The 26638-nt window shown below is 44.1% G+C and overlaps 1 protein-coding gene and 1 long non-coding RNA gene across 2 annotated transcripts; both read left to right on the top strand.

Moving 5' to 3' along the window:
* The first annotated feature begins 8841 nt into the window (after positions 1 to 8841).
* Positions 8842 to 12325, top strand: LOC138142630 (uncharacterized). The gene is made up of 3 exons (XR_011163496.1): positions 8842 to 9023; positions 10910 to 11035; positions 11428 to 12325. It is a non-coding gene; the product is annotated as an uncharacterized lncRNA (long non-coding RNA).
* An 11725-nt stretch (positions 12326 to 24050) lies between these two features.
* On the top strand, positions 24051 to 26111 carry LOC138142653 (40-kDa huntingtin-associated protein-like). Its single transcript, XM_069063731.1, has one exon. It carries the CDS (start codon positions 24051 to 24053, stop codon positions 25239 to 25241), a length of 1191 nt encoding a protein of 396 aa, XP_068919832.1. The 3' UTR covers positions 25242 to 26111.
* The last annotated feature ends 527 nt before the right edge of the window (positions 26112 to 26638 follow it).

Here is a 26638-nt window from a genome sequence, read left to right on the forward strand (position 1 = left end):
AGTTCTTTGATCTGCTTTTCTAAAGGAAAGCAACTCAAAAAGTGTTAACAATCTTACTTTAATCAAATATATAGCATTTACCTAGTTCAGGGGGAAAAGTCAGCTCCCTGAACTTCAGAGAAAACGCAAACAGAAGTTACAAGCAGACAAAAAATACAGACAGAGAAATAGACCAAAAGACAGGGCTTCCAGCTGTCTGACCATCACATACATACATAGTTACCAGAGAGAGAAGCACCGCCCTCAGGGTTTTGAAAGCTGGGGGCTCAATGGCTGCCCATAGTCTCATCTGGCCAAATCACACAAGTCTTCCCATGAGTCAGCCACAAAGCAAAACCTCACCTCAGGGTATATAAAGCATTCTCTAGAGTCAGAGAACATCTCAACCCTCATGACCAACTGTCCAATCACAAAGTAACAAGGTGTGGGTGTACCTGAAAAACAAGCCTCCCACTATAGGCTCCATGTGACCACATTCAGCCTATTAGGGTGCAGAGTTTATTTTCAAATCAGGGAAGGTCCTCAAATTCACTTAATCCCATCAAGGGGCAGGGAAGATTTTCAAATTACCATTACCATTACAAACACTGAACCTGTTAATAAAGTGGTCTCTGCCTAAGCCTCCCTTTGTGCCAAAAGATCCAGAGTGAGGGCCAAGAGGGCTTTTTAAAGCTATGTGTGTCTTCTTTGTGATTGGTCTGACAGTACATCATTTTGTCCTCCCTAGCAAAGACAAGGCAATCCTCATCTAAGGACATTTTAATGAAGAGAGGAGTTAATGAATATATCTTATCCTACAGGAAAGTAGGAGGGGAAGGGGTAAGGGTGATAGAAGGGAGAACAGATTGGGGATGACAGAAAGGAGAGTGGATTGGGGGAAGCAAAAGTCATAAGCAAAACACTTTTGAAAATGGACAGGGCGAAAGGAGAGAAAGTAGGATAAACAGGGGTGAAAAAGGATGGAGGGAAATACATAGTAATCATAACTGTGAAAAAAAATTTACAGCAACTTCCTCCTATAAAGACTGCATTTCTCAAATATATGGGAAACTAAGCCAAATTTGTAGAAATAAGAGTAATTCCTCAATTGATAAATGGTCCAAGGATATGAACAAGCACTTTTCAGATGAAGTAACCAAAGCTATCTATAGTCATACGAAAAAATACTCTAAATCACCATTGGTTAGAGAAATGCAAATTAAAACAATTCTGAGCTACCACCCCCCTATGCCACGGGCCACCTGAAGCTAACATCAGGTGTGAGCAGAGACATGAGATAAACCAGGCCAGGTGGGCAGTTCAGGATAGAACTGTGAACTCCATTTATTGATACAATGAGCAAGGTTTTTATAGAGCAATGAAACAAAGAAGCTAACTATTGGTCACTGTTTTCCATTACTGCTTTGTTTGATTCCATGATGTCAGGCAGATCTTGAAGGCTATCATGTCCATTCTTTATCTAGTGTTCCTGTTTCACATTGGATGGGCTGTACACTCCCTTGTACTTAGTTCCCTTTGTGTCACTACTATTGGGGTAAGAATTCAGTGCACTCTGTTCCATGCACATCATGGAGAATGGTGAGCCACCATCCGGCGGTTGGCCTGGGAGCAGCTGCAAGAAGCTGGCTTTTTCTACCTGCCTAACAGGAGTTGGCCCTAAACACCCCTACCTATCAGATTAGCTTATGTGACAGAAAAGGAAAATGACAAGTATTGTAGTGGATGTGGAGAAATTGAGACACTAATGCACTACTATTGAAGTTATATACTTATTCAATCATTCTGTAGAGCAATTTGGAACTATATCCAAAGGGCTATAAAACCATGCATGCCCTTTGACCATGCAATAGCACTATTAGGTCTATCTCAAAGAGAAAAAAGCAAAAAACAAAAAAAGGAAAAGGACCTATATGTACAAAAATATTTATAGCAGGTCCTTTAGTGGTAGCAAAAAAATGGAAAAGTGAGGGTATGTCTATCAATTGGAAATAGTTGAACAAGTTGTTGTATATGATTGTGGTGGAATACTATTATAAAAGAAATTATGAGCAGGATGCTCTCAGAAAAACCTAGAAAGACTTACATGAACTGATGCAAAGTGACATGAGCAGAACCAGGAGAGCATCAACACAGTAATAGCAATATTGTATGATGATCAACTTTGAATGATTTAGCCATTCTCAGGAATACAATGATCTAAGACAAGTCTGAAGGACTTATGGTAAAAAATGCTATCCACATCCAGAGAAAGAACTGATGGAGTCTGAATACAGATCGAGGCATACTTTTCCTTAACCTTCTTTATTTTTCTTGGGTTATTTTTTTGTCTGTGTTTTCTTTCATAACATGACTGACATGGAAATGTTTTGCATGACTGCACATGTATATATATTTATCAAATTGCTTGCCTTCTCAATGAGGGAGGGAGAGAATTTGGAACTTAAATTTTTTAATGTTTAAAGTTGTTTTTGCATGTAATTGGGGGAAAAATAAAATTTTAAACTTAAAAAAATAAAAAGGCAACATTTAAGAAAAACTCCAGAGGCAGGGTCTTGAGTATCTAAGCAGCCTAGTTTTACCACTTTTGCAAGTCCACACATCATAATAGGTCTCTTTTTCTTCATTCCTTGATTATTTGTAATACAGGAAAAATATCTTTATACCTTAAGTTAGACTAGAATCAGCATTTAGAATATAGAACAATCTAATTAATGGGAAAGCAGGCAAGGTATATTTTAGATTTTGTTTTCCACTATATTAGTATTGCAACAATAGGAGCATTTCATTCATATACTAACAATGGTAATAAAATCATGCTTAATGCAATAGCAGCACTGAAATTCTTGTATATACAAGTAGTTTATGAGTACAACACAATAATTAGGAGGGAGTGGGATAGATTAGTGTCTCTGCTGCTTAGTACCACGCCAGCCATGTAGTAGGCACTTAACTGCAGGCTGATTTTAGGATAGAAAAAAAAAACTACAGGGGCAACTAGGTGGTGCAGTGAGTAGAGCACTGATCCTGGAGTCAGAAGGACCTGAGTTCAAATATGGCTTAGACACTTGACACTTAACCAGCTGTGTGACCTTGGGCAAGTCACTTAACCCCAATTGCCTTGCCTTCCCCCCTCCAAAAAGACAAATTAAAAAAAACTGGGGTCACTTTGGGCCAAATCCTACCTCTTTGTTTTTGTCTAGAGGGAACTAAGTCAGCAATACCTCATCACAAAGAAAATGACCAATGCAGCTAAAATTGTGATATGGAAGCTACACAAGAACCCAGAACTCCCTCCACCACCAGCAGCAGCAAAAGAAAACCAAGCAGAATAAGGAGTAAGCTCTAGCATCCAATCCACCAAAAGGTAAGAAATAACCAGAGTTTGGGAGAGTTTACACCAGGGAAACCAGTGCAAAGCCCAGTAAATGAACCTGAAGCCTCAAAGGGATGGTAAAAGGCCACACTAGGAGAAATGTGAGAAAAGAGAAGAAAACATTGACCACAATGAAGAAACACTATGTGTTAAGAGAAGTCCCAAAAGTAATCCCATAAGAAAAGAATAATTCGATTCAAGTGAAAACATAATCTCAGGGGGAAGATGGCCAGGCCACAAGGACAATAAAAATGGCTGAAAGAAACCAAGCAAAAGATATAAAATGAAATTAGAATTTAAATAAGAAGTATAGAGGAAAAAATGAGAAAAATAAATAGTTTACTAAGGAGAAATGGCTAAACAAACTATCATATAAAATGTAATGCTATATTATGATGCCATAAGAAATGATGAATTGAACAACCTCAGATGAAACTAAGAAGACAGGAACCAAAGTGGGGAAAACTAGGAGAACAATATGGGAATTTGTTTTTTCTAGATTGTATAGATATGTATTGAGGGATTTCTTTTAAGTTGTTCAATGAAGGTTAAAGCGGGAGAGCCAGATTAATTTTTTAAATGCTTAAATTTTTAAAAGAATTTTGACCAACACAATGATAAACCATGAGTTTGGCAGGAAGAAGATGAAACATGCCAGTCATTTCCTGACAGAGATATGATGAATTTAAAATACAGAAAGGGATGTATGTTTGTGGACATGTTTAATATAGTAATTTGTCTTTGCCAGACTATGTAGCTATGTTTTAAGGGATTTGCTTTTCATTCATTTTTATTTGCTCAATAAATGGGGGACAGACAGTTAGTGGGAGAGATTTTTTTAAATTGTCACTTGAAAAATTTTTTAAATTATTTAAAAAATAATAAATAGCTTAGAACAAAAGATACAAAACCTTACTCAAGTAATGAACTCCTTGAAAAACAGGCATCCTAGTACACTGGTGCTAATACCAGAGAGTCCAATGGTCTGATTCTGTGTCCAATCCCACTTTTGGCACCAATTAAATGTCAACCAGACCAAATCAGCCTCTAATTTGTGGATGGCCAGAATCCAACAGAGCAGGCTAGAGACAGGAGAGTCAGGAAACAAACAGAAGTTTAATTTCAAAGTGAAGAAATGGCTTGCAAGCAAGGAGGGGTCTAAACACATGTGCTTCCCCTTCCTCCCAGGAGGTAGTGGGGGAAATCTCAATACTTGTACAAATGTCCATTCAGTGTGCTGTAGCCCTGACAATTTCAGGTAACAAAAGAGAAATAAGTTTGACTCATAGCAGGGCTTCGTGACTGGAACATGGATATAGCTGGTCCTTTGTCTGAGCTCAGAGAATACCTGGTATTGGTCAAAGCAATACAGTAATTATATGAAACAATTCTGGGATTTTGGTGTGGCTGAGATACAGAGAGCGAGTGCAAAAGATTGTTGTTATGCCAAGCCCAGGGCACAAGCTTCCTTGCTGGGCCTTAGCTCTGGAAAACAAGGCATCTCTTAAATGCATCTTGACAATGCATCCATAACTCAATGACTCCGTGAGACCACAAAAAAATATAAAAACAAACTCAAAAGGTTGAAAAAATGTAAGGTGTATATGTGTGTGTTTGTATACTATAAAAAAAACTAACCTAGAAAACAGGTTGAGGAGAGGCAAATTAAAAATCAAATTCCCTGAAAACCATGAGCAAAAAATCTGGACAGTATACTGCAAAAATCATAAAAAGAAAACTGCCTAACATTAGGATGAGAAGGCAAAGTAAAACTAGAAATAATCTACTGACTAGCTCCTGAAAAAGATTCTAAACTAAAAATAATAACAAATATCATAGCAAAATTCCATAACTTCTAAATTTAAAAAAATACTTCAAACAGCCAGAAAGAGTTCAGGTACCAAGAAACCACAGTTAAGATCAAAGAAGATGAAATCTTGAAATACATTCCAAGAAGGAAAAGATAAAGATTTAAAACTAAGAATAACTTATCCTTCAAAACTGAATATAATCTTACAATGGAAAAAAATAAGATTTTAATACAATAAAGGACTTTCAAGTATTTGTGATTAAAAAGCCAGAGCGGAGTAGAAACTCTGAAATGGAAATAAAGGAGTCAAGAAAAATCTCAAAGATTTGAGTAATTGGAAAGGAATGAACAAAGATGAAGTTCTTACAGTTTAATAGAGGGAAAAGAGATATGTTCCTTCATAATTCCACTGTCTTTAAGGAGGTGGCAGAGTGGGGTGAGGGAGGGAGTTGGGAGAGAGAAAGGAAGGGAACAAGTATGGCCTAATATGTGCCAGGCACTGTGTTTTATAATTATGATCTCATTTAATCCTCACAACAACTGTGAAAGGGAAGTACTGTTATTATCCTTATTTTACAATTGAGGCATTAGTGTTCCAATTTTTCTGCATCTTCTCCAGCATTTATCATTTTCCTGTTTTGTCATCTTAGCCAATCTGACTGGTGAGATGTGGTACCTCGGAGTTGTTTTGATTTGTATTACTCTAATCAATAGTGATTTAGAGCATTTTTTTCATATGCATATAGATATCTTTAATTTCTTCCTCTGAAAACTGCCTGTTCATATCCTTTGACCATTTATCAATTGGGGAATGACTTGTATTCTTATAGATTTGACTCACTTCTCTGTATACTTTAGGAATGAGTCCTTTATCAGTGACATAGGTTGTAAAAATTCTTCCCCAATTTTCCACTTCCCTCTTAATCCTGGTTACATTGGCTTTGTTTGTTGCAGAAGCTTTTTAATTTAATGTAATCAAAATTATCCATATTGCATTTTATAATGCCCTCTAATTCTTGTTTGATCATAAAGTCTTCCCCTCTCCACAAATCTGACAAGTAAACTATTCCTTGCTTTCCCAGATTGCTTACAGTACCATCCTTTATACCTAGACCATGCAACCATTTAGACTTAATTTTGGTGTATGGTGTTAGATATTGGTCTGTGCCCACTTTATGCCATATTATATTCCAGTTTTCCCAACAGTTTTTTTCAAAAAGTGAGTTCTTATCCCCAAAACTTGGGTCTTTGGGTTTGTCAAAGAGTAGATTATTATAGTCATTGACTGCTGAGTCTCATGTACCCCATCTATTCCATTGATCCACTGCTCTATTCCTCAGCCAGTACCAAGTAGTTTTGATGACTGCTGCTTTATAATATAGATTAAAATCTGGTATAGCTAGCCCATCTTCCCTAGCATTTATTTTCATTAGTGCCCTTGATATTCTGGACCTTTTGTTCTTCCAAATGAATTTTGTTACTATTTTTTCTAGGTCTATAAAATAATTTGGGGGGGGGGGGCAGCCAGGTAGCACAGTGAGTAAGAGCACTGGCCCCAGTGTCGGCATAACCTGGGGATCGAATCCAGGCTCAGACACTTAGCATCTACCCAGAATCACCTGGCCGTGTAACCTTGAGCAAGTTACTTAACCCCAATTGCTTTAAAAAAAATACATAAATAATTTTTTGGTAAATTTATTGGTATAGCACTAAATAGGTAATTTAATTTAGGTAAAAATTATCATTTTTATTATATTAGCTTGACCCAGCCATGAGCAATTGATGTTTTTTTCCACTTAGTTAGATCTGACTTTATTTGTGTGGAAAGTGTTTTGTAGTTGTGTTCATATGTGATAGTAATGGCAATTAAAGATTCCCCTGTATTGGCTTGGTTTTCAAATTGATTGTGTTAAAACTCAGAGTTTGTTAATCCCACCTGTGGGATGGGCTTGTTGATGTGAAAAGAAAGTCCTGAATTGGGAGGAGCTGGTGATGTAGATTTGGAGAGACACTAGAGAGAGGCGGAAGATTTTTTTTTTTTTCGCCCAAACAGGGACTAGGTCCTGGCTTTGTTTTGGCAGGTAGATTATCCCCATTTAGTTTTCTCCAGAGATCTATCTTACCTACCCTCTCTAAAACTCTATTCACCTCCTTTACTTCTTTCTTGTTTATTTTGAGGTTGGATTTATCAATTTCAGAAAGGGGAAGATTAAGGTCCCCCACTAGTATAGTTTTGGTATCCATTTCTTCCTCTAATTCCCTTACCTTGTCCTCTAGGAATTTGGATGCTATACCACTTGGTGTATATATGTCCAAAGATATTTTTCAAATGGAATGATGTCAATAGTGATGGTTTCTTGGATGAGCAAGAATTAGAATACTTTTTTTTTTTTTACCAAAGAATTAGAGAAAGTATATGACCCTAAAAAGGAAGAGGACATGGTAGAAATGGAAGAAGGAAGGCTTAGGATAAGAGAACATGCTATGAATGAAGTTGATGTTACCAAGGACCAGTTAGTGACTTTGGAAGCTACAAAGAAAAAAGAATTCTTGGAGCCAGGTATCTGGGAGACATTGGATCAGCAACAGCTTTCCACAAAGTAACTGAAAGCATTTGATAATCATATCTCCAAACAATAACACAAGCCCAAGCAGAAGTGAGATCTCTGGAAGCAAAAAGAAGAGCTCCAGAGTCAGTACAAACAGCTCTAAGTCTAGAAACATGAATATCAGCAGGTGGTACAACAGATAGAACAAAAGAAATTACGAGAAGGAGTACCTCTGGAAGGGCCAGGTAGAAAATTAAAATTCCAGCCCCCTGGGAAACACCCAGAGAAGAAGTCAGAAAAGCATTCTCTAGACAGTGACCACCCGAAACCTTTGCTACCACAGCACATTTCTCCTCTTCAGGAAGGAGCAGCCATGGCTGAACATATCTACATTTACTCAACCACCTGGTGGCTCAACTTTATACTTTTCTTGTTCATTTTTTTGTTTGATTAAAAAGGGAGACTGGGGGCGGCCAGGTAGCACAGCGAGTAAGAGCACCGGCTCCAGTGTTGAGAAGACCTGGAGATCGAATCCCGGGCTCAGACACTCAGCACCACACCCAGAAATAACTGGCCGTGTAACCTTGAGCAAGTTACTTAACCCTGATTGCTTAATAAAAAAAAAAAAATTTCTTAGAGAGTGAAAAGCTTTCAACCCATTAGTTAGAGGGGTTGGGACTCTGGAAAAATCCCAGAGGTGTGCCTTGTCCCACTTCCCTGAAACTGGGGGAGCTTGAAGCTTTCACCTTTTAAATGTTTATCAGATCTGAGCATCAAGTTAGGAGTGACACTAATTCACTTTTCACGTGAATTTAATTGACCTACAATTGTATTCCCAAATGTTCGTCTGATTCTTCGATCTGAGGGGGAAAACTCCCTTATTATTTCTTATCGCCTTCTCCTCATTCCACTTGGCCAGAGTGGAATGAAGGGGAGGAGATTTTCAAACTTTTTAAAAAATCTTAATACTTCTGTTCACATCTTTCATGCAAATAATTTATACCTATCTTAAGCTCCCATGCTCCTCTCATTGCTAAATACTTGTTCGTTTTCTGTCAAGAAAGAAGGGAGGGAGTGAAAGAGATAACAACATTTCACGGGAAGTTCTGCGCAATCCAGCTGCATATTAAATCTTACAGAATGACAAAATACTCTCACTCATTCCCACAAAGACACATAAACAAAACAGAGATACAGAAAATAACAGAATGTATCCAAAAGCTTGCAGAAATAGTAGATCTCCTGAAAAGATTAAACAGCTTCTGGCTCTCCAGATCTTAAGGAAAGCCAGGTAAGACTTACTTGATACTTTTCTTGTTACTGTTTCTAATAGAGACAGCTGCATTACACTGAATTTTTCGAGCCTCCTTTGGCACTTTCCTTTCTGATGTTAAACATATCATTAACATATTCCATAGAAAAAAAGGCAGAAATGGTGAAATACTGGAGTCCTTCTTCCATAAATCTCTCACTCCTCTGTCTCTTGGCTGGTTCCCAGTTTTCTTTTACTATTCTTTTTAACAGTCTTAGATAATATTCTCGGTCCCTACTTTCACTTTGTACCTGTCCCATTTTCTCTTGACAGCTTTTTACTGAGACTGGGCTCACTTCCTTATTGTTTCTAGTCCCTCATCTACCACTTAACTGGGTGACTCTTTTAGCCCTAAAACTGCTGAAAGCTTTTCCCTAGAGGGCCCAGTCCATATTTAGCCCTAAAGGGTGACACTTCATGTGTCAAATCAATGAATGTTTTGATGTGTTTAAGCTGCACCTTTGCTCCTTGTTTCTGTCTCTATCCCCTGGTCTCACTATGCTTATGTTTTGTCCTATTTTTACTCACTGTTCTCCAAGCCCTGCTGGCTTCGGTTACTGGAGCCCCTGGAAGCAGGGGTGTTCATATCCTGTGAGTCTCGGGCACACTGGTTCAATGCTGGGGTCCTTCTTGAGCCCCACCTGTCCCTGTTCAGGACGCCAGCTGTAAACAGCTGCTAATTTTACTAACCTAAAGTAGGTTGTGTTCTCAAGAGGGACTGAAGAGACCAGAGACGAGGGAGAGAAACAACTTGCAGTTTATTCCAACATGTCAAGGGCACGGGAAAAATCTGGCTCCTTATATGCCTTTAATTCAAGCATGATCTCCTAGTTCACGGGGGTTTGAATCAATGGAGGGGGGCCGAGCCAGTCACATCAACTGCTGCTCATCAAACAAGTGGTCTCCTGGGAGACGTCCTTGTGTGCTGGCACCTGGACTGTGGCCCTCAGAACATCCCCATCTCCCACCAGCACAGAGCAGCCTTGGAACCAAGAGGCCCCGAGGCAGTTCCTGATTTCCCATGGGACAAGAAGTGCTTGGAACTCACATTGTCTTGTCCACTCCTCCTACCCACACCCACCCCACCATGGCAGCATGCAATCAAATATAGGATCTCCAAATACCTTCACATTAAACATTAGTCAGGTTGTAAAGAAGTGAACAATGGAGTGAACAATGAGAAAGAGAAAACAAAACACAACAAAAAAAATAAATAAAAAGAGAGCAGGTGGTTTGCTTCAGTCTGCATTCAGACTCTGTAGCTCTTTCTCTGGATGTGAATATCTCTTTCCATCAAGAGTCTTTTGGGGTTGTCTTATAACCTTGCATTGCTGAGAGGAACCCAGTCTATCAAAGTTGGTCATCACACATATGTTGTGTCTGCAATTTTGTATAAATTTCTCCTGGTTCTGCTCTTCTCACTCAACATCAGTTTATATAAAGTCTCTCCAGGTTATTATAAAGTCCATCTACTCCTCATTTCTTATAGCACAATAGTATTCCATTACATTTATATACCACAGTTTGTTCAGCCATTACCCAATTGATGGGCACCCCCTTAATTTCCAATTCTTTGCCACCACAAAAAAAAATTTTTGTACATGTGAGTCTTCCTCCCACTTCTATGATCTCTTTGGGATACAACCCTAGAAGTGGTATTGCTGGGTCAAAGGGTATGCACTTATTTATAGCCAATGGGTCCCTAGTTTGATGTTCTTATAGCTTATCAACATATTAATATATATTGATAATATCAGAACCACAAATTTTAAGCTAGTTTTCACCATATAAACTAGTTAATGGAGAAGTAAAATTTGAGGAGCTATGCTAACTTGTATTGAGATGTGTTTTGTAAAATATTTTAGCAGGAACATCTAAGGAGTCTCTGCAAGTAACTTGGGACCAGAGAAGCAAACCTACTTAAAATGAGTCCATTTCAGGGATGTCTAAGACAGAGACCAGACAACTACATTGGACATCTGAGATCCAAGGTAAAATTTGCTAAGTAAATGGATGTTGGGAGTGGGTTACTGAAATACAAAAAAGACATATTCGGATCAGACAGTGAGTTGGCATGGACAATGTGCCAGTTTTTAAAGTGAGTCAGGTTACATAAGCCGAGACTATAATCAGTGATTTGACAGTGTATTTTTGAATTTCCCGAGTATGAGAAGTTTACCCTAGGCTAAGGGCAGAGATGGGGAGGATTGGGGGGTGGGGGGGACAGGGGATGGGGAAGAATGGAGAACTATCCAGGGGGCAGGGGAAAGAATGGAGAACTATCTGGGACAGGGATTTTACCTAGGCTGAAATTCCTGCTCTGGGATCAGTTGGGGGAGGGAAGGGTGGAGTTGTGCTCAACATTCCCTACTTTTCTTTGTAGGTATGTCAAACCTTTGACATGGCTGGGGCCACATCATCCATGGAATTTAAAGATCTCCCTGTATTGGCTTGGTTTTCGGATTGATTGTGTTAAAACCCAGAGCTTGTAAATCCCACTTGTGGGATGGACTTGTTGATGTGAAAAGAGAGTGCTGAACTGGGAGGAGCTGGTGATGTAAATTTAGAAAGACACAAGAAAAGAGAGAGGCAGAAGAACTTTTTGGAAACAGCATCTTGGAGACAGAGAGAGACAGAGAGGATTGCTGAGGGCCAGTTTTAATTGCCCAAGACTTTTGAGAGCTGCCACCCATAGCTGGCAAGAACTGAGGAGACATGGCTGTTATGCTGGTACCTTGTCTGTTTTGATGTTGTTTTGCCAGATTTGTCCACTGGTGAAGGACAGTCCTGTTGTTGCAGAGGTTCTGAAACCTGGCTGTTGGTTCAGAGCTCCTGAGACTGTTCTGTAGACAGAGAATGAATTAATGAAGACACTGGCAATGTATCTTGTGGCCTTGCTAAGCTTTGTCTCCCCAGGAACAAAGATTGCTAAGAACTTGCCTCCGGTCAAGATGAAGAAAAGACCTCTCTTTGGGTATTAAATGCTGTGCTTAAACTTGTTATAACTCTGGGGTAGATGGCCTATTCAGTTGTAATCCAAGGGTGGGAAACTTTTGACTTTTTTGTGCTCTGTGATTGAACAAATGAATGTACTTTACTTATGATTGGAAACTAATCTCCATTTGAGAAGAGGGGCTTTGTGATTGACTAAATGAATGTAATGTCCAGGGGTAGGGTAGTACTTGATTGAATTACACTTGGTAAATGCTGTATTTTGAATTATGCTATATTTTGATTCTCTCTGTTCTTAATTTGTCACTGAATAAAATGGAGAGCACCTATGCTGGTATTTTGAACCTTGGGAAGTTGCCTTTGCTTGGCGTTACAGGAGGGAAGGGTGGAGTTGTGCTCAACATTCCCTACTTTTCTTTGTGGGTATGTCAAACCTTTGACATGGCTGGGGTCACAACATCCAGGTTACCCAATTCTGTTCCTAAAGGATGGTAGTGGGGGTCCCTGACAATTAACATTTTAACGGAGTTGATACGGGACTTGACAAATTGTAGAAAACGATTAATGAGACAGGGTCCTACAATCAGGGCTATGGTCAGGAGGAGGAGAGGACCAATCAAGGCTGATACCAACGTAGTGAGCCAGGGGGATGTCCTGAACAGGGACTGATACCAATGCTCAGACTTTTCCAACTCCCCCTGTCTATTAGCAATATTCTGGTGTACCAACTTCAGACTCTCCCGCACCACTCCAGAACTGTTTGCATAGAAGCAACAAGCCTCACCAAGGGCTGCACACAGGCCATCCTGTTTAAGAAAAAGAAGGTCAAGGCCTCTGTGGTTTTGGAGAACCACCTCTGCCAGAGAATCCACCTGTCTTTCCAGGGCTGAGATGGACTGCTCTATGTGGGAGAGGTCGATATTTACCTGTGTACTTAAGGCCTGATAGTTGGCCTCCCCCTTAATCAAGGCTGCCATCCTGGTCGCTGCAGAACCCACAAGGCCCAAGCCCACTGAGATGGGAATGAGGAGTGGTAATGTCCGCCTTCAATGGGAAAAGTAATGCCAACCTTGTTCACCTGGGAGAAGGGTGACCCGGGGAATTATGGCCACTAGGACACAGGGGGCCCTCAGTGTGTTGTTATTTTCTGAGGAACACTGTAGCAGAGACACACTGGGCAAGGCCATCGTGGCATGCCCACCAGGCTCCTAGAGGGGTGGGGAAGTAGTCTGAGCTAGAGGCCCGAATCTCGTGGGTTTGTCCACAAATTGAGCTATACCTGAGAGCTGGATAAAGGAGTGCTGGATGATATGAGGCAGATACCTGTTCCCTGTACATCCCAAGGGTGAGCCTTGGGTCCCACTCACAATTCTCTGTGTTGGAAGTAGGGGTGACTGAGGCGTTTAGTGCCACCCCTACATAGTAAGGAGGCTAGGGTTCAACACAGATCCAGCAATCTTTTCCCAACTTGTGGTTAGAGCTGTTAAGTGTTTTATGAACAGCTGACAGGAGGGTAAGGGACCTGATAGTTGTGAGATTCCTGAATCTTTGAAGATGGGGGTTGTGTGACCTGACTAGGGCCCATGTGGTGACAGCTGGTGTTGTGATTTGGACATGGGGGTTCTCTATTGGGGCAGGGATAGCCAAGACCCCAATGGGACCAATGGGGTGATGACCAGGTAGGGGCACAGGAGGCTTCTTGGTTACAGTCAGTATCACCGTCTTTCCCACCTGCCCCTCTTCCTCCTCCTCATCTGGAGGGACCATAGTCCCCCAGGCAGGGACGATGATTCCCAGGACCCGAGAGACCCCAGAGGCTCCCCAGGCGGGGTCAGAGGGGTTTTGAATGGTGACATCGAGCATGGGTTGCCAGGGGTCAGATTCGGAACAATGGGTCCCATCCCCCACTACTGCCTGCTCTGTAGCACAGGGAGGCACCGGGGCTAGAAGAGGGAAGGTGGTAAGCTGTGACACAACCACAGGTGCACGGGCATCCTGTGTCTGAACAGAGCAGGTAGCCTGCATCTGCTGGTGGGGCCCCAAATAGTCCAGTTCGGGGGAAAAGGGAGTTGAGGGGGAGCCGTATGTGTTCTGGGTTCTGGAAAGTCCAGGATCCCAGGTATAGCTTGGTCTGGGGGCATGGGGATTGCGGAGGACTGCACAAAGAGGTAAAAGAAGGATCAAGAAGAGGATCAGATAAGTCTTAGCTTTAGGGGGCCCTCGTGGACTTCTGCTTTCCATTCTGAGGTGACAGCTGGCTTCACTCTGGTATAATGGAGCCAGGTGGGGATAGAGTCCACTTTGACAGCAATGGGTGTAGTGAGGATCACGACATGTGGCCCCTTCCACCTCGGCTCCAGCCCCGTGGTGGTGAATTTCTTTACCAGCACAGAATCTCCAGGTTGAAACGGGTGCACTGAGGCTGAGCTTGGGACCAGGGGGGCGGCGCGGACTGAGGGGAGGAGGTTTTTCTGAGTCGCCTGCAGACCCTGTAGGAACTTGATGAGGGAAGAGTTAGTGATTTCAGCATTTAGGTCTTCCCGGATTAGAGGAAGAATGGGTGGTGGTCTTCCAAACATAACTTCAAATGGGGTCAGTCCTAATTTATTGGGAGTGCATCTGCTTCTGAGCAGGGCCAGTGGTAGAAGGGTGACCCAGGATTCCTGGGTTTCCAGGATAAGCTTGGTGATAAACTCCTTCAGAGGCCTGTTCACCCTCTCCACCTGCCCAGAGCTCTGAGGCCGATATGCACAGTGTAGTTTCCAAGTAATCCCTAAAGCTTTTGCTATTGCTTGTGATATTTTGGCTACAAATGCTGGTCCATTATCTGACCCAATTCTCATGGGGAGGCCAAACCCAGGGATAATTTCATTAAGGAGTTTTTTGCTACTATTAGGGCTGTTTCATTTTTCACAGGGAATGAGCCATATAATGACCCATAATGAAACATATGGCTTCTACCAACCCAGAGAATGTATCCACCAATACTAGGAGATACCTGTAGCCCTGCACATGTGGTTTTATCTTGGTGAAATCGACCTCCCAGTGTTTCCCTGGCTGTAATCCTCTTACTCTGACCCCCACTGGTCCTATTTTTTTTTTTTGTTTCGCATTTACCCATGCACACGTCTTGCAGCAACTCACAATGCTAGACATATATTCATTTAGATGGGGAATATAGTACCTTTCTCTCAAGAGGAAACCAAGTTTCCCCCCCCCCAGGTGAGTAGTCTGGTGTAAAAGCCTTATCCATTCCCTCCCCAGAGCCTCAGGGACTAAGAGGCGGGTTCCTGGGAGGAGCCACCAACCTGACTCCTTTTTCGCTTTTGATTCATGGGCAAAGGAATCATCCCTTTTAGAATAGGAGGGGAAAATGAGCGTTTCCATAAGGGAACAGACAGTTGGGGAAAGGGAGGACACAGCAGCTTGGCAGGCAGCCAGATTTGCCGCCTGGTTGCCAACCGCCTCTGAGGTGTCACCCACTTGATGGGCTGGACAGTGAATGATGGAAACACGGGAAGGGAGCCAGACAGAGTCAAGAAGAGATAGGATTTTGGCCCGCTTTTTTATAGCCTTGCCGGCCACAGTCAGGAGACCGTGTTCACAGTAGATAGAAGCATGGACATGAGCTGTGGCAAAGGCATACTGCGTATCAGTGTAAATGTTAGCTGACTTTCCCTCCAAGTGGCAGAGGGCCTGGATCAGAGCGACGAGCTTGGCACATTGGGCAGAGGACCCAGGAGGGAGGGGGGGATGACCAAAGGACCGAGAGAGATGGGGAGGACACTACTGCTGCACCAGCCCTGTGTGTCCCTGCGTACACAAAACTGCTGCCATCAGTGAAGAGGATTAGGTCAGGGTTCTGCAGGGGTATGTCAGTGAGATGGAGCCTTGCAGCTTGGACCTGATCAATGACCTGAAGGCAATCGTGGACGGTGGGGGAGGGTGGACTAGGTTCAGGGTCAGGGAGTAAAGTGGCAGGGTTAAGAACAGAGGTTTTTTTTAAAAAGTCAGATAAGTCTGATCTAGGAGGACAGCTGGTATTGGATTAGTTGGGACGTCAAGAGCCAGCCCTTGTATCACTATGGAAGACAGTCTCCACAGAATGAGGGGCCGAGATGGAAAGAGGCTGACCCAAGGAAAGCTTATCAGCTTCCTTAACAAGAAGGGCCATTACAGCGACAGCCCGGAGGCAAGGTGGCCAACTTGCAGCCTCTGAATCTAGATGTCTGGAAAGATAGGCGACAGGGCGGCAACAGGGGCCCAGGGTTTGGGTGAGGACTCCTTTAGTCACTCCATTAGATTCAGCAACAAAAAGATGGAAAGGCTTGGAAATATCAGGTAGGGTTAAGGCAGGCACTGAATCCAAGTGGCCTTAAGGGTATCAAAAGCCTTTTGTTCTGGGCCAGACCAAGAAAGGGGTCTAGCTCCAGCAGTGGCAGAATAAAGAGGTTTTGCAATTTCTGCAAAACCCAAAATCCAGAGCCAGCAGTAACCTACTGTACCCAAAAATTCTCAAACCTGTTTTTTAGTCTTTGGGGTTGGTAAGTCTAGAATGATTTGGATTCGGGAGGGTGAAAGGGATTGAGTGCTCCCTGAGAGAATGTAACCAAGATAGGTGACCTGAGATAAATAGATTTGAGCTTCCTTAGAAGAAATTCAGTATCCCAAACACTGCAAGAGAGAAAGGTCGGAGGTGGCAGATAAATCAGTGCTTTCAGTAGGTGCCGCAAGGAGGAGGTCATCAACATACTAAAATAGAGAGTAAGAGGGGTGGGATTTGCAGAAGAGGATAAAGTCCTTATGGAGGGCCTCATCAAAGAGAGTAAGGGAGTTCTTGAAAACCTGGGGCAGACGTGTCCAGGTTAACTGGCCAGAATACCCACCCTCAGGTTCTATCCAGATGAAAGAAAAAAGGGGTTGACTAGTGGGAGCCAGGGGAATAGTGAAGAAAGTATTTTTGAGATCCAGGACAGTATAGACACAATGTGAAAGGGGAAGGAGAGGGTCTAGTGAGAAAATCCCCAGACCCAATCAGTGAGTGCTAGACCCTCTGGAGAGTGGCAGGCTTTTTTTTCCCCAGGGGCATTCATTTTTCCAATGGCCTAATTCCTTACAGTAGGCACCTTGGTCCCTCGAAAGGGGGGGCGGGCACCACGTGGTATGGCACCCACTCAGGCACGCTGTTTGGGAGTCTGTAGTGCAGCCACAAGGACCCGGGCAAGCTTCTTGTAATCTGCCCTGTCCTGATAGGCTACTATAAAATGGCTTGGTATGCACCCCAGGGGAGTTTTTGATGTACTAGCTCAACCTCCCATGTTCTAGGATGAAACAACAGACAAACAGTTTAGTCTTATAAACAAATATATCTTCTGAGTGGAAATCAGAAAAGCTTCCTTGAAGGTGCTCGTCTGATAGCCACTTGAATACCTGCTTTTCAGAATAAAAATTGGGAGGCTTTAAGCAAATGAGCTCAAGACAAAACTTTACATAGAACAAGACAAAACTTTACAAACACAGAATGGATAGGACACATAAAAAGACAGACAAATAGACATTAACCAGACCACTTATGGGCAAGAGGCCTGACGTCTCAAGCTTTGCCTAGGGAGGAGATGCCCCCTGCACAAATGTCTATGTCTAGCCCTCCACCCTCCAGGAAACAGGACAGAATTTTACTCACCCCCAAACTGGAAGTCCTGGATACACGAAAAGCCTGAATGAGGAGCAAGTCAAAGTCGGGAGGCAGGTGCAATCTTTCCCTCCTTGAGACCTGGGGCCCTGGAACATCTTCAGGGGCTAGCCCCCCTAGGGATCAGGGCAAACAGATGACTACCTCCCAAAGCCGAGAGCTCTTCTTATTTGGGGATCTTTGCGGTGCCACGGAACACCGCAGATCTCGCTGGGGCCTCCAATTTATGTAGAGCCGAAAGGAGCAAGACAAAAGATCCCCAAGAGTAAAATTTGGAAGTGGATTTTATTGCCGTGGGACTGTCCGGGTCACATACCCAGATCAGACAGTGAGTTGCCATGGACAATGTGCCGGTTTTTAAAGTGAGTCAGGTTAGGTAAGCCAAGACTACAATCAGTGATTTGACAGTGTATTTTTTAATTTCCCAAGCACAAAATTTACCCTAGGCTGAGGGCAAAGATGGAGAGGATCTGGTGGGGAGGGGGCGGGGCAGGGGTTGGGGAAGAATGGAGAAATATCTGGGGGGACAGGGGAGAGAATGACGAAATATCCGGCAGGGATTTTACCCTAGGCTGAAATTCCTGCTCCCAGATCAGTTGGGGGAGGGAAGGGTGGAGTTGTGCTCAACAATAGGAGGCACACTCTCAGCTTTAAACCTCTGCTTTCCCCACTCCCCTCTCCTGGAGTGAAGAGAGTATCTTGGTTGTGGGGTTGCCAATAAGACCATTGTAGCTCATAGCTTAGAACCACTCTCCCTTTTTATTGGAGGGATTAGTGCTTTTCATCCTTTTGTCCTGGTCCCTGAAGCCCCTAGTCACTTACTAGGTCGAGATCTTCTCCATAAACTACAGGCCACTATTGCATTTGACCCCGAAGGTATGACTTCCCTTTCTCCTTTATCCCCAACACCTTCCTCAACCCCTTTCAACCATCAGGCTCTAGACCAAGTTCTCTCCAGTTTGTGGATCAGTGTCCCACCTACTGCCCAGTACTTCCCCTGTGAACGTGCTCATCTTTCCAGTATGAAAACCTGGTGGATGGGCTGACAACTGGTGCATGATCTCCAAGCAGTTAATGATATTGTAATACCCAGAGCATCTGTTGTGCCAAAGCCCCACACTTTAACCTCGTACCACCTTGAGTCACTTATTTCACGGTGGTTGACCTTTAGAGTGCCTTCTTTTCAATCTCAGTTGCTCCTGAAAGCCAATTTATTTTTGCTTTGACCTGGGAGGGAAGCCAATACACATGGATTGTCCTTTAAGACTTGTCCTCATTAGATTTTAAGGACTCTGTCCTCTTCCAATATGTTGATGACCTTCTCCATTGTTCCCCCTCCCAAGATATTTCTGTTTGGGACTCTGTACACCACTTTGATGGTTTGATGCAAGAGGGCATAAAGTATATAGGGACAAACTCCAGTTCGCTCTCCTCTCTGTAAAGTTACTAGGACATCACCTCGCTTCCTCTGGCCTTTGCCTAGATTCCTCCTGTGTTAAAGCTTGTTTCCTATACCTCACACCAAGCATCAGCTTGGTCTGGCAGGCTACTGCTGTCTCTGGATCCTTGACTTTTCAGGTATTGCCCACCCCCTTTGTGACCTCCTGAAGGATTCTGGACCTGAGACCTTGGCTCTTTTCCTAGAAGATCAAAACTCTTTTGATTCTTTGAAGTCTGCCTTCCAGCAACCACCAACATTAGGCCTCCCAAACTATTCTTTCCCATTTGATCTATTTATCTCTGAGAAAGAAGGGAATGCAGTTGGTGTGCCAACACAAAAACATGGTGAAAACTTTCATCCTATGGAATACTATAGTACAACTTTGGACAATGCTGCTAAAGGCCTCCCAGGTTGTCTTCTGGCAGTAGTGACCACAGCTGTACTTGTCTCTGCCACTGAGGACATTTGTCTTGACCCTCCTTTAATGCCGCTGAAACACTCCTAAATTCATACCATACTCAGGATTTGTCCTCTAAGCAGGTTAGTCAACCTTGAAGTGACTCTGTTATGCAAGCCTAATCTGACCATCAAATGTGTAAACACAATTAATCCTGCCACCTATCTACCTGAGGTAGAAAGTGAAGATGAGACTTTAGACCATGACTGTGTAAGTTACTTGGATGTCTTGCTTTCCACTACCACTCCTCCCCAGGACCCGAAAGAAATTCCCTTAGGAGCAGACTTTACCTGGTATGCTGATGGATCCTGCCTCAGAAATGGTTGCTGGCTATGGCATCACCACTGCCACAGAAGTGGTTGAAGCTTCATCACTACCCAATGCCCATTAGACACAGCAAGTCAAGCTCTAGGTAGTGTCCAGGGCTTATGAATTAGAAAACAGAAAAAGGATTAATATCTACTCTGATAGCAGGTATATAGTTGGAGTCCTGACCCTGGAGTCAGGAGGAGCTGAGTTCAAATCCAGGTTCAGACACTTAACACTTACTAGCTGTATGACCTTTGGCAAGTCACTTAACCTCAATTGTCCTGCCTCCCCCCTCCAAAAAGACAAAAAAAAACAGAAAGAGGTTTCCCATCTATTAGATTGTTTACTACTTTTCCCAAGCTGTAACGGTAATTAAAATTCCAGGGCACAGCCAAAAACCCAGCATTTATGCCCATGGAAATGACTCAGTTGACCAAGCAGCTAAAACTACAGCTTTAAACTCCTCAAATTCCTATGGTACCAGTTCCCATAAGCAGGGCCTTAGTATATCCATCTCATAAAATAAGAGATAGCCACTGTCCAGAAAAGACTGCTTCTCACAAAGCAAAATAAGCTTCAAAAGGAGGGATGTAAATTTGATAAGACTACAGGACTATGGAGAGGCCCAAATGGACTTATGTACTCTCTAAGAACTTAACCCTCCCTATGAAGGAACACCTTCATTCATTCAGCTATTGGGGACCCAACAACCTAGTGGAGCTGGCTCAAAAATATCCGTGGGGAGTTTTCCCTCCCTAAATTCTCTAAAGATCCTGGCCCAAAGCCCCTCCTTTAATACTGTTAAGCCTTGGGCTTAAACCATTTGGTTCCCATAAACTCAGTCCCTATGAAATAGTGACAGGATGCCCAATGCCACTGTACCCATGGGTGGGAAGCAGAGCAGCCAAATGCTCCCTCCTATAATACTGCATTGGGATGGCTCAGAAGATATCAGGGACTTACTTACTGGTCTCATAGTCCCATTCTTTAGAAACTCCAACCAAAACTCAGCCCCTGATCCAACCTGTGGATTGAAAGAGGCCACAGTGAAAAGGCCCCTTTGAAGTCCTGCTCACCCCCCCCCCACCACAGCCAAACTCTGGGGAGTAGAGTCCTGGATCCACCTGTCACATCTCAAGAAGGCAGTTCTGCCCACTTGGATTTCAGAACCCATAAGTGATCTGACCGACCCTAAGGATTAAAAAGGGGTTCGAAGTAACTGACATCTGAAGTGGCCAGCTGTTTCCAAGACCCCCAGGATGAGAAGATAACAGCTGAAATAGACCACCAACCCAAGAAACTGGAAGTGGGCTGAGATTTGCAGTTATTCCCTTTATGAACTAAGGCTTTTTTTTCTTTGTTACTGTCCCTTCAATCTCTTAATGTTCATGGAAGTAGCAGGTTTTTTTTTCTTTCAATTTTATGTTGTACTTATTGCCTTAAGTTGTGATTTAAATTGTGACTAATGAAAATTTTGCTACTTAAGGTAAAAATTCCTGGAACTGTAATTTGTTTTGAGTTTTGATTTCAGAAATAGTTGTCTGAATTGTCATGAAGCCAATAATAGAAAATGACATGTGCTGCAGTCTCAGGACTGCTAAGGTGGATCCTAGGAAAGGTTGTGGACTATTTAGGACACAGCCTAGATAGGTTCCTCCTGACTTTATTTCCCCATTGTGTTATTTCTTTTCTGGAAAAAAAAAATTCCCACCTGCCTAATCCTGAGCCCTGCTTTAACACTGCAACTACGTGACTGACTGTCAGATATGATTCATACCTGGAATCAGAGTTAAGGGAGTTTCCCCTTTGTTATATGCTAGCTATGGCCCTCTTTTTTTCCTTTTATAGAAAATTTCTATAATCAAGAAATTTTTCAAAATCATGTGTCAAATCAATATTTCTCATCAGCCTTCAGGAGTCGTTCCAACCTTTTCAGCCAAAAGGAAGGAATGAGAAAGGAATTTACAATTTTCATATTAATCAATATAATATGTGTAATGAATATACTAATAATTTCGATTTCTCAAGAGCTGCCTCTCTGACTTGAGAATCAGAGCTCACAATGCAACTTAAACTGATTGATCAAAACTGACAACACTCATAATCATTGGATCTTAAGTGAAGGGAATCAAAGATTGTAGAAACTGTTCCCATCACAGAACTCTGGTTCCATACTTTAGGGGAGATGGCCATGACCCCCAAAGACTTGACTCCAGAATTGTTGTATTGTAGAAAACTACTAAATAATTGTGATCCACCTTCAGCCACCACTTGTAATTTAAGTATATAATCTGTACTTTAACTTCAGCTAAGAGAACATTCCTCACTCTGAAAATGATTAAACTACTTGATTACTGGCACTCCAGTCTCTAGGCCTGCTTTGTGAGGCATTCTCAGGTTAAAAAACCGGCTCAAGTAAAAATCCCATTAACAGAAGAATAAATCATTAGTTAATATATAGTTAAAATAGTTGTGAGAGGTGAACTAAACTGTCAATATCAAAAATGAAAAAGAATTCATAATAAATAAAAAGAAAATAAAGGAAATTATCATAATTTGGATATATAGACCAATTAGAGGACAAAACTGAAAGGCTAAATGAAATGGATGAATATTTATAAAGATATAGGTACCTAGGTAGAAGAGAAAGAAAATGTAAATAACACAACCTCAGAAAAAAGAAAGTGAATAAGCCATAAAGGAACTCTGAAAGAAAGAAAAAAATCTAGTTCCACTGCCTAGTAAATTCAAGGGATTTCTATCACTCAAAGAAAAATGAATTCCAATTATTCATAAATTTGCAAAATAAGAGAAAGAAGGCACCATCAAATTCTTAGGAGACAAATACTCTATAGTTAGATCAGGGAAAGAGACAAGTATAGACCAATACCTCTGAGGAACATGTAATACAAAAAACCTAATATTAGTAAAGATGCCACAATGACATATTTAAAAGACTATATACTATTATGTTGGGTTTATACAAAGGAATGCAAATTTTTTTTTTTTGGAGGGCAATTGGGGTTAAGTAACTTGCCCAAGGTTACACGGCTAGTTTTGTGTGTGTGTGGGTGTTAAGTGTCTGAGACTCGGGTCCTCCGGACTGGGGGGGGGGAGGGAGGGGCAGCGCTTTTACTCACTGAGCCACCTAGCCACCCCCTAGGAATGCAAGTCTAATTAATATTAGGATAGTTATAGGAACATTTTGTTGATCACTCATGTCTAACTCTTTGTGACCCCATTTGGGGTTTTCTTGGCAAAGACACTAGACTGGTTTTGCCATTTCCATCTCATTTTATAGATGAAGAACTCAGGCAAACAGGTCGCCCAGTTAGTAGGTGTCTGAAGCTAGATATGAACTCAGGCGTTCCTGACTCCAGGCTAGGCACCCTACCCACCTAGCTGTCCCCAAACAACAGTATATACTGTTCCCAAAGCATGAGACATACACAGTTGTAAAGTGCTATAGGACAAACAGGATAGACATTATGTGATGACGTCCATTTTTTTTTTTTCTGAGACCCTGGTTTCAGGATTTCTACTCCCTGTTCCAGGTAGCTAATGAGTGCCCAAGTGCGCATGCGCGATCTCCAGTGTTTAGCGCAACTTCCAGGGACAAAGGGCTGCCTCAAGTCGGTCGGCCCAAAGGATCTCCGCTGGGCCCAGCGGCCAGTTCCATCCCAAAACATTTCCTATTTAAAATGCCCACCCACTCGGGAAAGCACTCACCCCGTCCCTCCCCACCCTTCCTCTGGCCTCACTCCCCATCCCGCCTCGGCTCCGCCTTTCCTCCCCCTCCTCCCCTGACACCCCCTTTCCCTCCTCTTCCATCCCGCTCACTTTCCGTCCTTCCCCAGCCCCGCGCGGCCACTCACTCTCGCTCCCCTCCGCCCCTTCCCTCCCTGACCCCCCCCTTCCCCCCTCTTCCCGCCCGCCCTCGCCCTCCCTTCCGCCCCAGCTCAATCACAGTCTTCCCTTTTCTCCTCTGGCCTCTCTCTCCCTCCCACCTCGGATCCTCCCTTCCTCCGCCTCCTCCCATCTCCCCATTCGGCCCCTCCCCTTCACGCGCTGGGTGGGGGAAGCGCCTGCGCAGAGCCGAGGAGCGCCGAGGCCCTACGGCCCCTCCAAGGGACGCGATTGGTCTCCAGGGCCGGAATGACGCCATCCCGGCGCCGGCCAATGAGAGCCAGTTTCGCGCTACGGGAGCGCGTCCGGGCGGCGGCGGCGCGCTCGAGGGGCCGTGGAGCTATGGCGGTTGCCGGGGTGGGCTCCCTCAGCAGTGTGGTGGGCGGTAGCGGCGGGGCTGGCAGCTCGGGCGCCGGACACGACGCGGGGGACTTCTTGGCCCGCTACAGGCTGGTGTCCAACAAGCTGCGGAAGCGCTTCCTGCGCAAGCCCAACGTGTCGGAGGCCGGGGAGCAGTTCGGGCAGCTGGGCAAGGAGCTGCGGGCTCAGGACTGCCTGCCATACGCCGCCTGGTGCCAGCTGGCCGTGGCACGCTGCCACCAGACGCTCTTCCACGGGCCCGGCGAGGCGCTGGCCCTCACCGAAGCGGCCCGCCTCTTCCTGCGGCAGGAGCGCGAGGCCCGCCTGCGCCTGGCCTGCGCCGCCGCCTACGGCGAGCCCCTGCAGGCGGCCGCCAGCTGCTTCGCCTTCGCCGTGCGCCTGCACCTGGAGCTGGGCCAGCCGGCCGCGGCCGCCAGCCTGTGCCTGGAGCTGGCCGGCGCCCTGCGCGCCCTGCAGCAGCCGGGCCCAGCCGCCGTGCACTTCGAGCGCGCGGCCGAGCTGCAATTGCCGCTGCTGCCGCTGGAGGCGCTGCTGGCGCTCGGCGACGCCGCCTCTTGCAAGCTGCTGACGCGGGACTACGACGGCGCCTTGGAGCTATTCACTCGAATGCAGCTTCTGGCTCGGGAGCGAGCAGCTGGGGGCGGCGACGCGGGTGGGCCCGCTGGGGCTGGGGGCGGCGGGGGCGCCCCCGCGGCCAGGTCTGGCGGGCCAGGCCAGCCGGGCGCCTTTCTGGACGTGCTGGTCCAGTGTGAGGTGTCCCGAGTGCTGTTGCTGCTGTTGCTGCAGCCCCCACCACCCAAGCTGCTTCCCGAGCACGCTCAGACCCTGGAGAAGTATTGCTGGGAGGCCTTCGATGGTCACTGCCAGGACAGCAGCTGCCCGCTGCCCGAGGAGCTCTTCCTGCTGCTGCAGTCCCTGGTCATGGCGGCCCACGAGAAGGACCTGGACGCCATTAAAGTGTTGCAGGGGGAGCTCTGGCCACTGCTCAGTGCCGATCAGAACCATCTGCTGCACCTGATCCTTCAGGAAATGATCGCCCCCTCAGGGCAGGGCGTTTGATGGTTACCCTCACTGCCATCCCCTGTCTCCTAGGCTTGGTGGGGGCTATGTCCTCAGTGGCTCAAGGAGAACTAACTTGTCGTCGTAGCCACCGGTCAGCATCGAGAAGACCAAAGGAGATCTCCTTGAACACCTCCCCCCCTTCCGTGTTAGCTCTACTGTGCATCCAGTCAGGAACTAAGATCAGTGGGTGAGCCACTCTGTCCATCACATTGAATCCGTCAAGCTTTTGGAGCTAATTTCAGTGCCATCCTTCTAGATCTGAAGAACACAATGGGAACTTCACCTCAAACTTGTTCTTGGACCCTGCAATGCTTTCCCATTCACTCCTCTCCTCTGAGTTCAGATATTGCACCTCCTTCTAAGGAATTATTGTTGTGTGACTCTGATAGCTAGGCCTAAGAAATCATGTCTTGATTTTGCTTAATCAGATTTTCATTGTAATCAACTGGAGTCAAGCAAAATGGTTTAGCCTAGTTCTTTTGCTGGAGAGTCACTTGTCACCCCAGTCTTGGTATTTTCACTTGTTATTTTGGGTTCTTACTGATTAATGTGATAGTGCTTTTTTCAAATGTTACCATTTTCTCTGGTTATCCCCTCTGTGAAATGGGAATAAAAAATAATACCCTTACCTGAATGTTGTCTCTGGAGGTCCCCCTTAGGATTTGTCTAATGCACGGTATCCCTCATAGGTTCTATTTGTAGTAGTTTGTTAGTTTCTAACCAATATCAATGTGCAAGCCAAATCTTAGTATTTATAGTAGGGTACCTTTCTGAAGTTAACTTATTACATTTAACCCACATCTGTGAAGTTGTAGTATTTATGTATTTGCAAGATAGTATGCATTAAAGGTGACTTTTAAAAATGAACCACAATCCAGTAATTGTGTATGACAATGTGGAGCAGTGGGAAGAGTGTTGGGTGTGGACTCCAAGGCTGTGGGAGTTAGGGCCTGGCTGTGCCTCTGTGCCCCTTTCCTTCTCTGGGTCCCAGTTTGCCTTCTTGTTGGACAAGAGGGCTAAGGTCTCTTCTTACTGGAAACTTGAGATCCTGTAATCTTTATGGTTGGGGCCAAATATTGACCAGAACAGATGTAATACCAAAAATTATTTTTCTCTCAAATATTCAGCTTTGCAAATTTACCTTTTCCATTGATACTGTGCAGTAATCTTTATGACCAGTACACCATGGTGTAGTAGAAAGGGTGCACAGTTGGAAATAAGACCTGAATTCAAATCCTGCCTCTCTACATTTATACAACCTCCCTCTTAGTCTGGAAGATGGGAATCTTAGTCTTTGCCTCCCAGCTTTGTTGTGAGAATCAAAGCACAGACTGCATGGAAAGCCCTTTGTAAACCAGAAGGCCATGTTTAAAATGTGAGCCTGAGAGAGATGA

Source organism: Petaurus breviceps, unplaced genomic scaffold (genome assembly GCF_028583685.1).
Source record: "Petaurus breviceps papuanus isolate PSGF00001 unplaced genomic scaffold, PetGlider_PUasm1.0 90601, whole genome shotgun sequence".
Taxonomy (NCBI): Eukaryota; Metazoa; Chordata; class Mammalia; order Diprotodontia; family Petauridae; genus Petaurus; species Petaurus breviceps.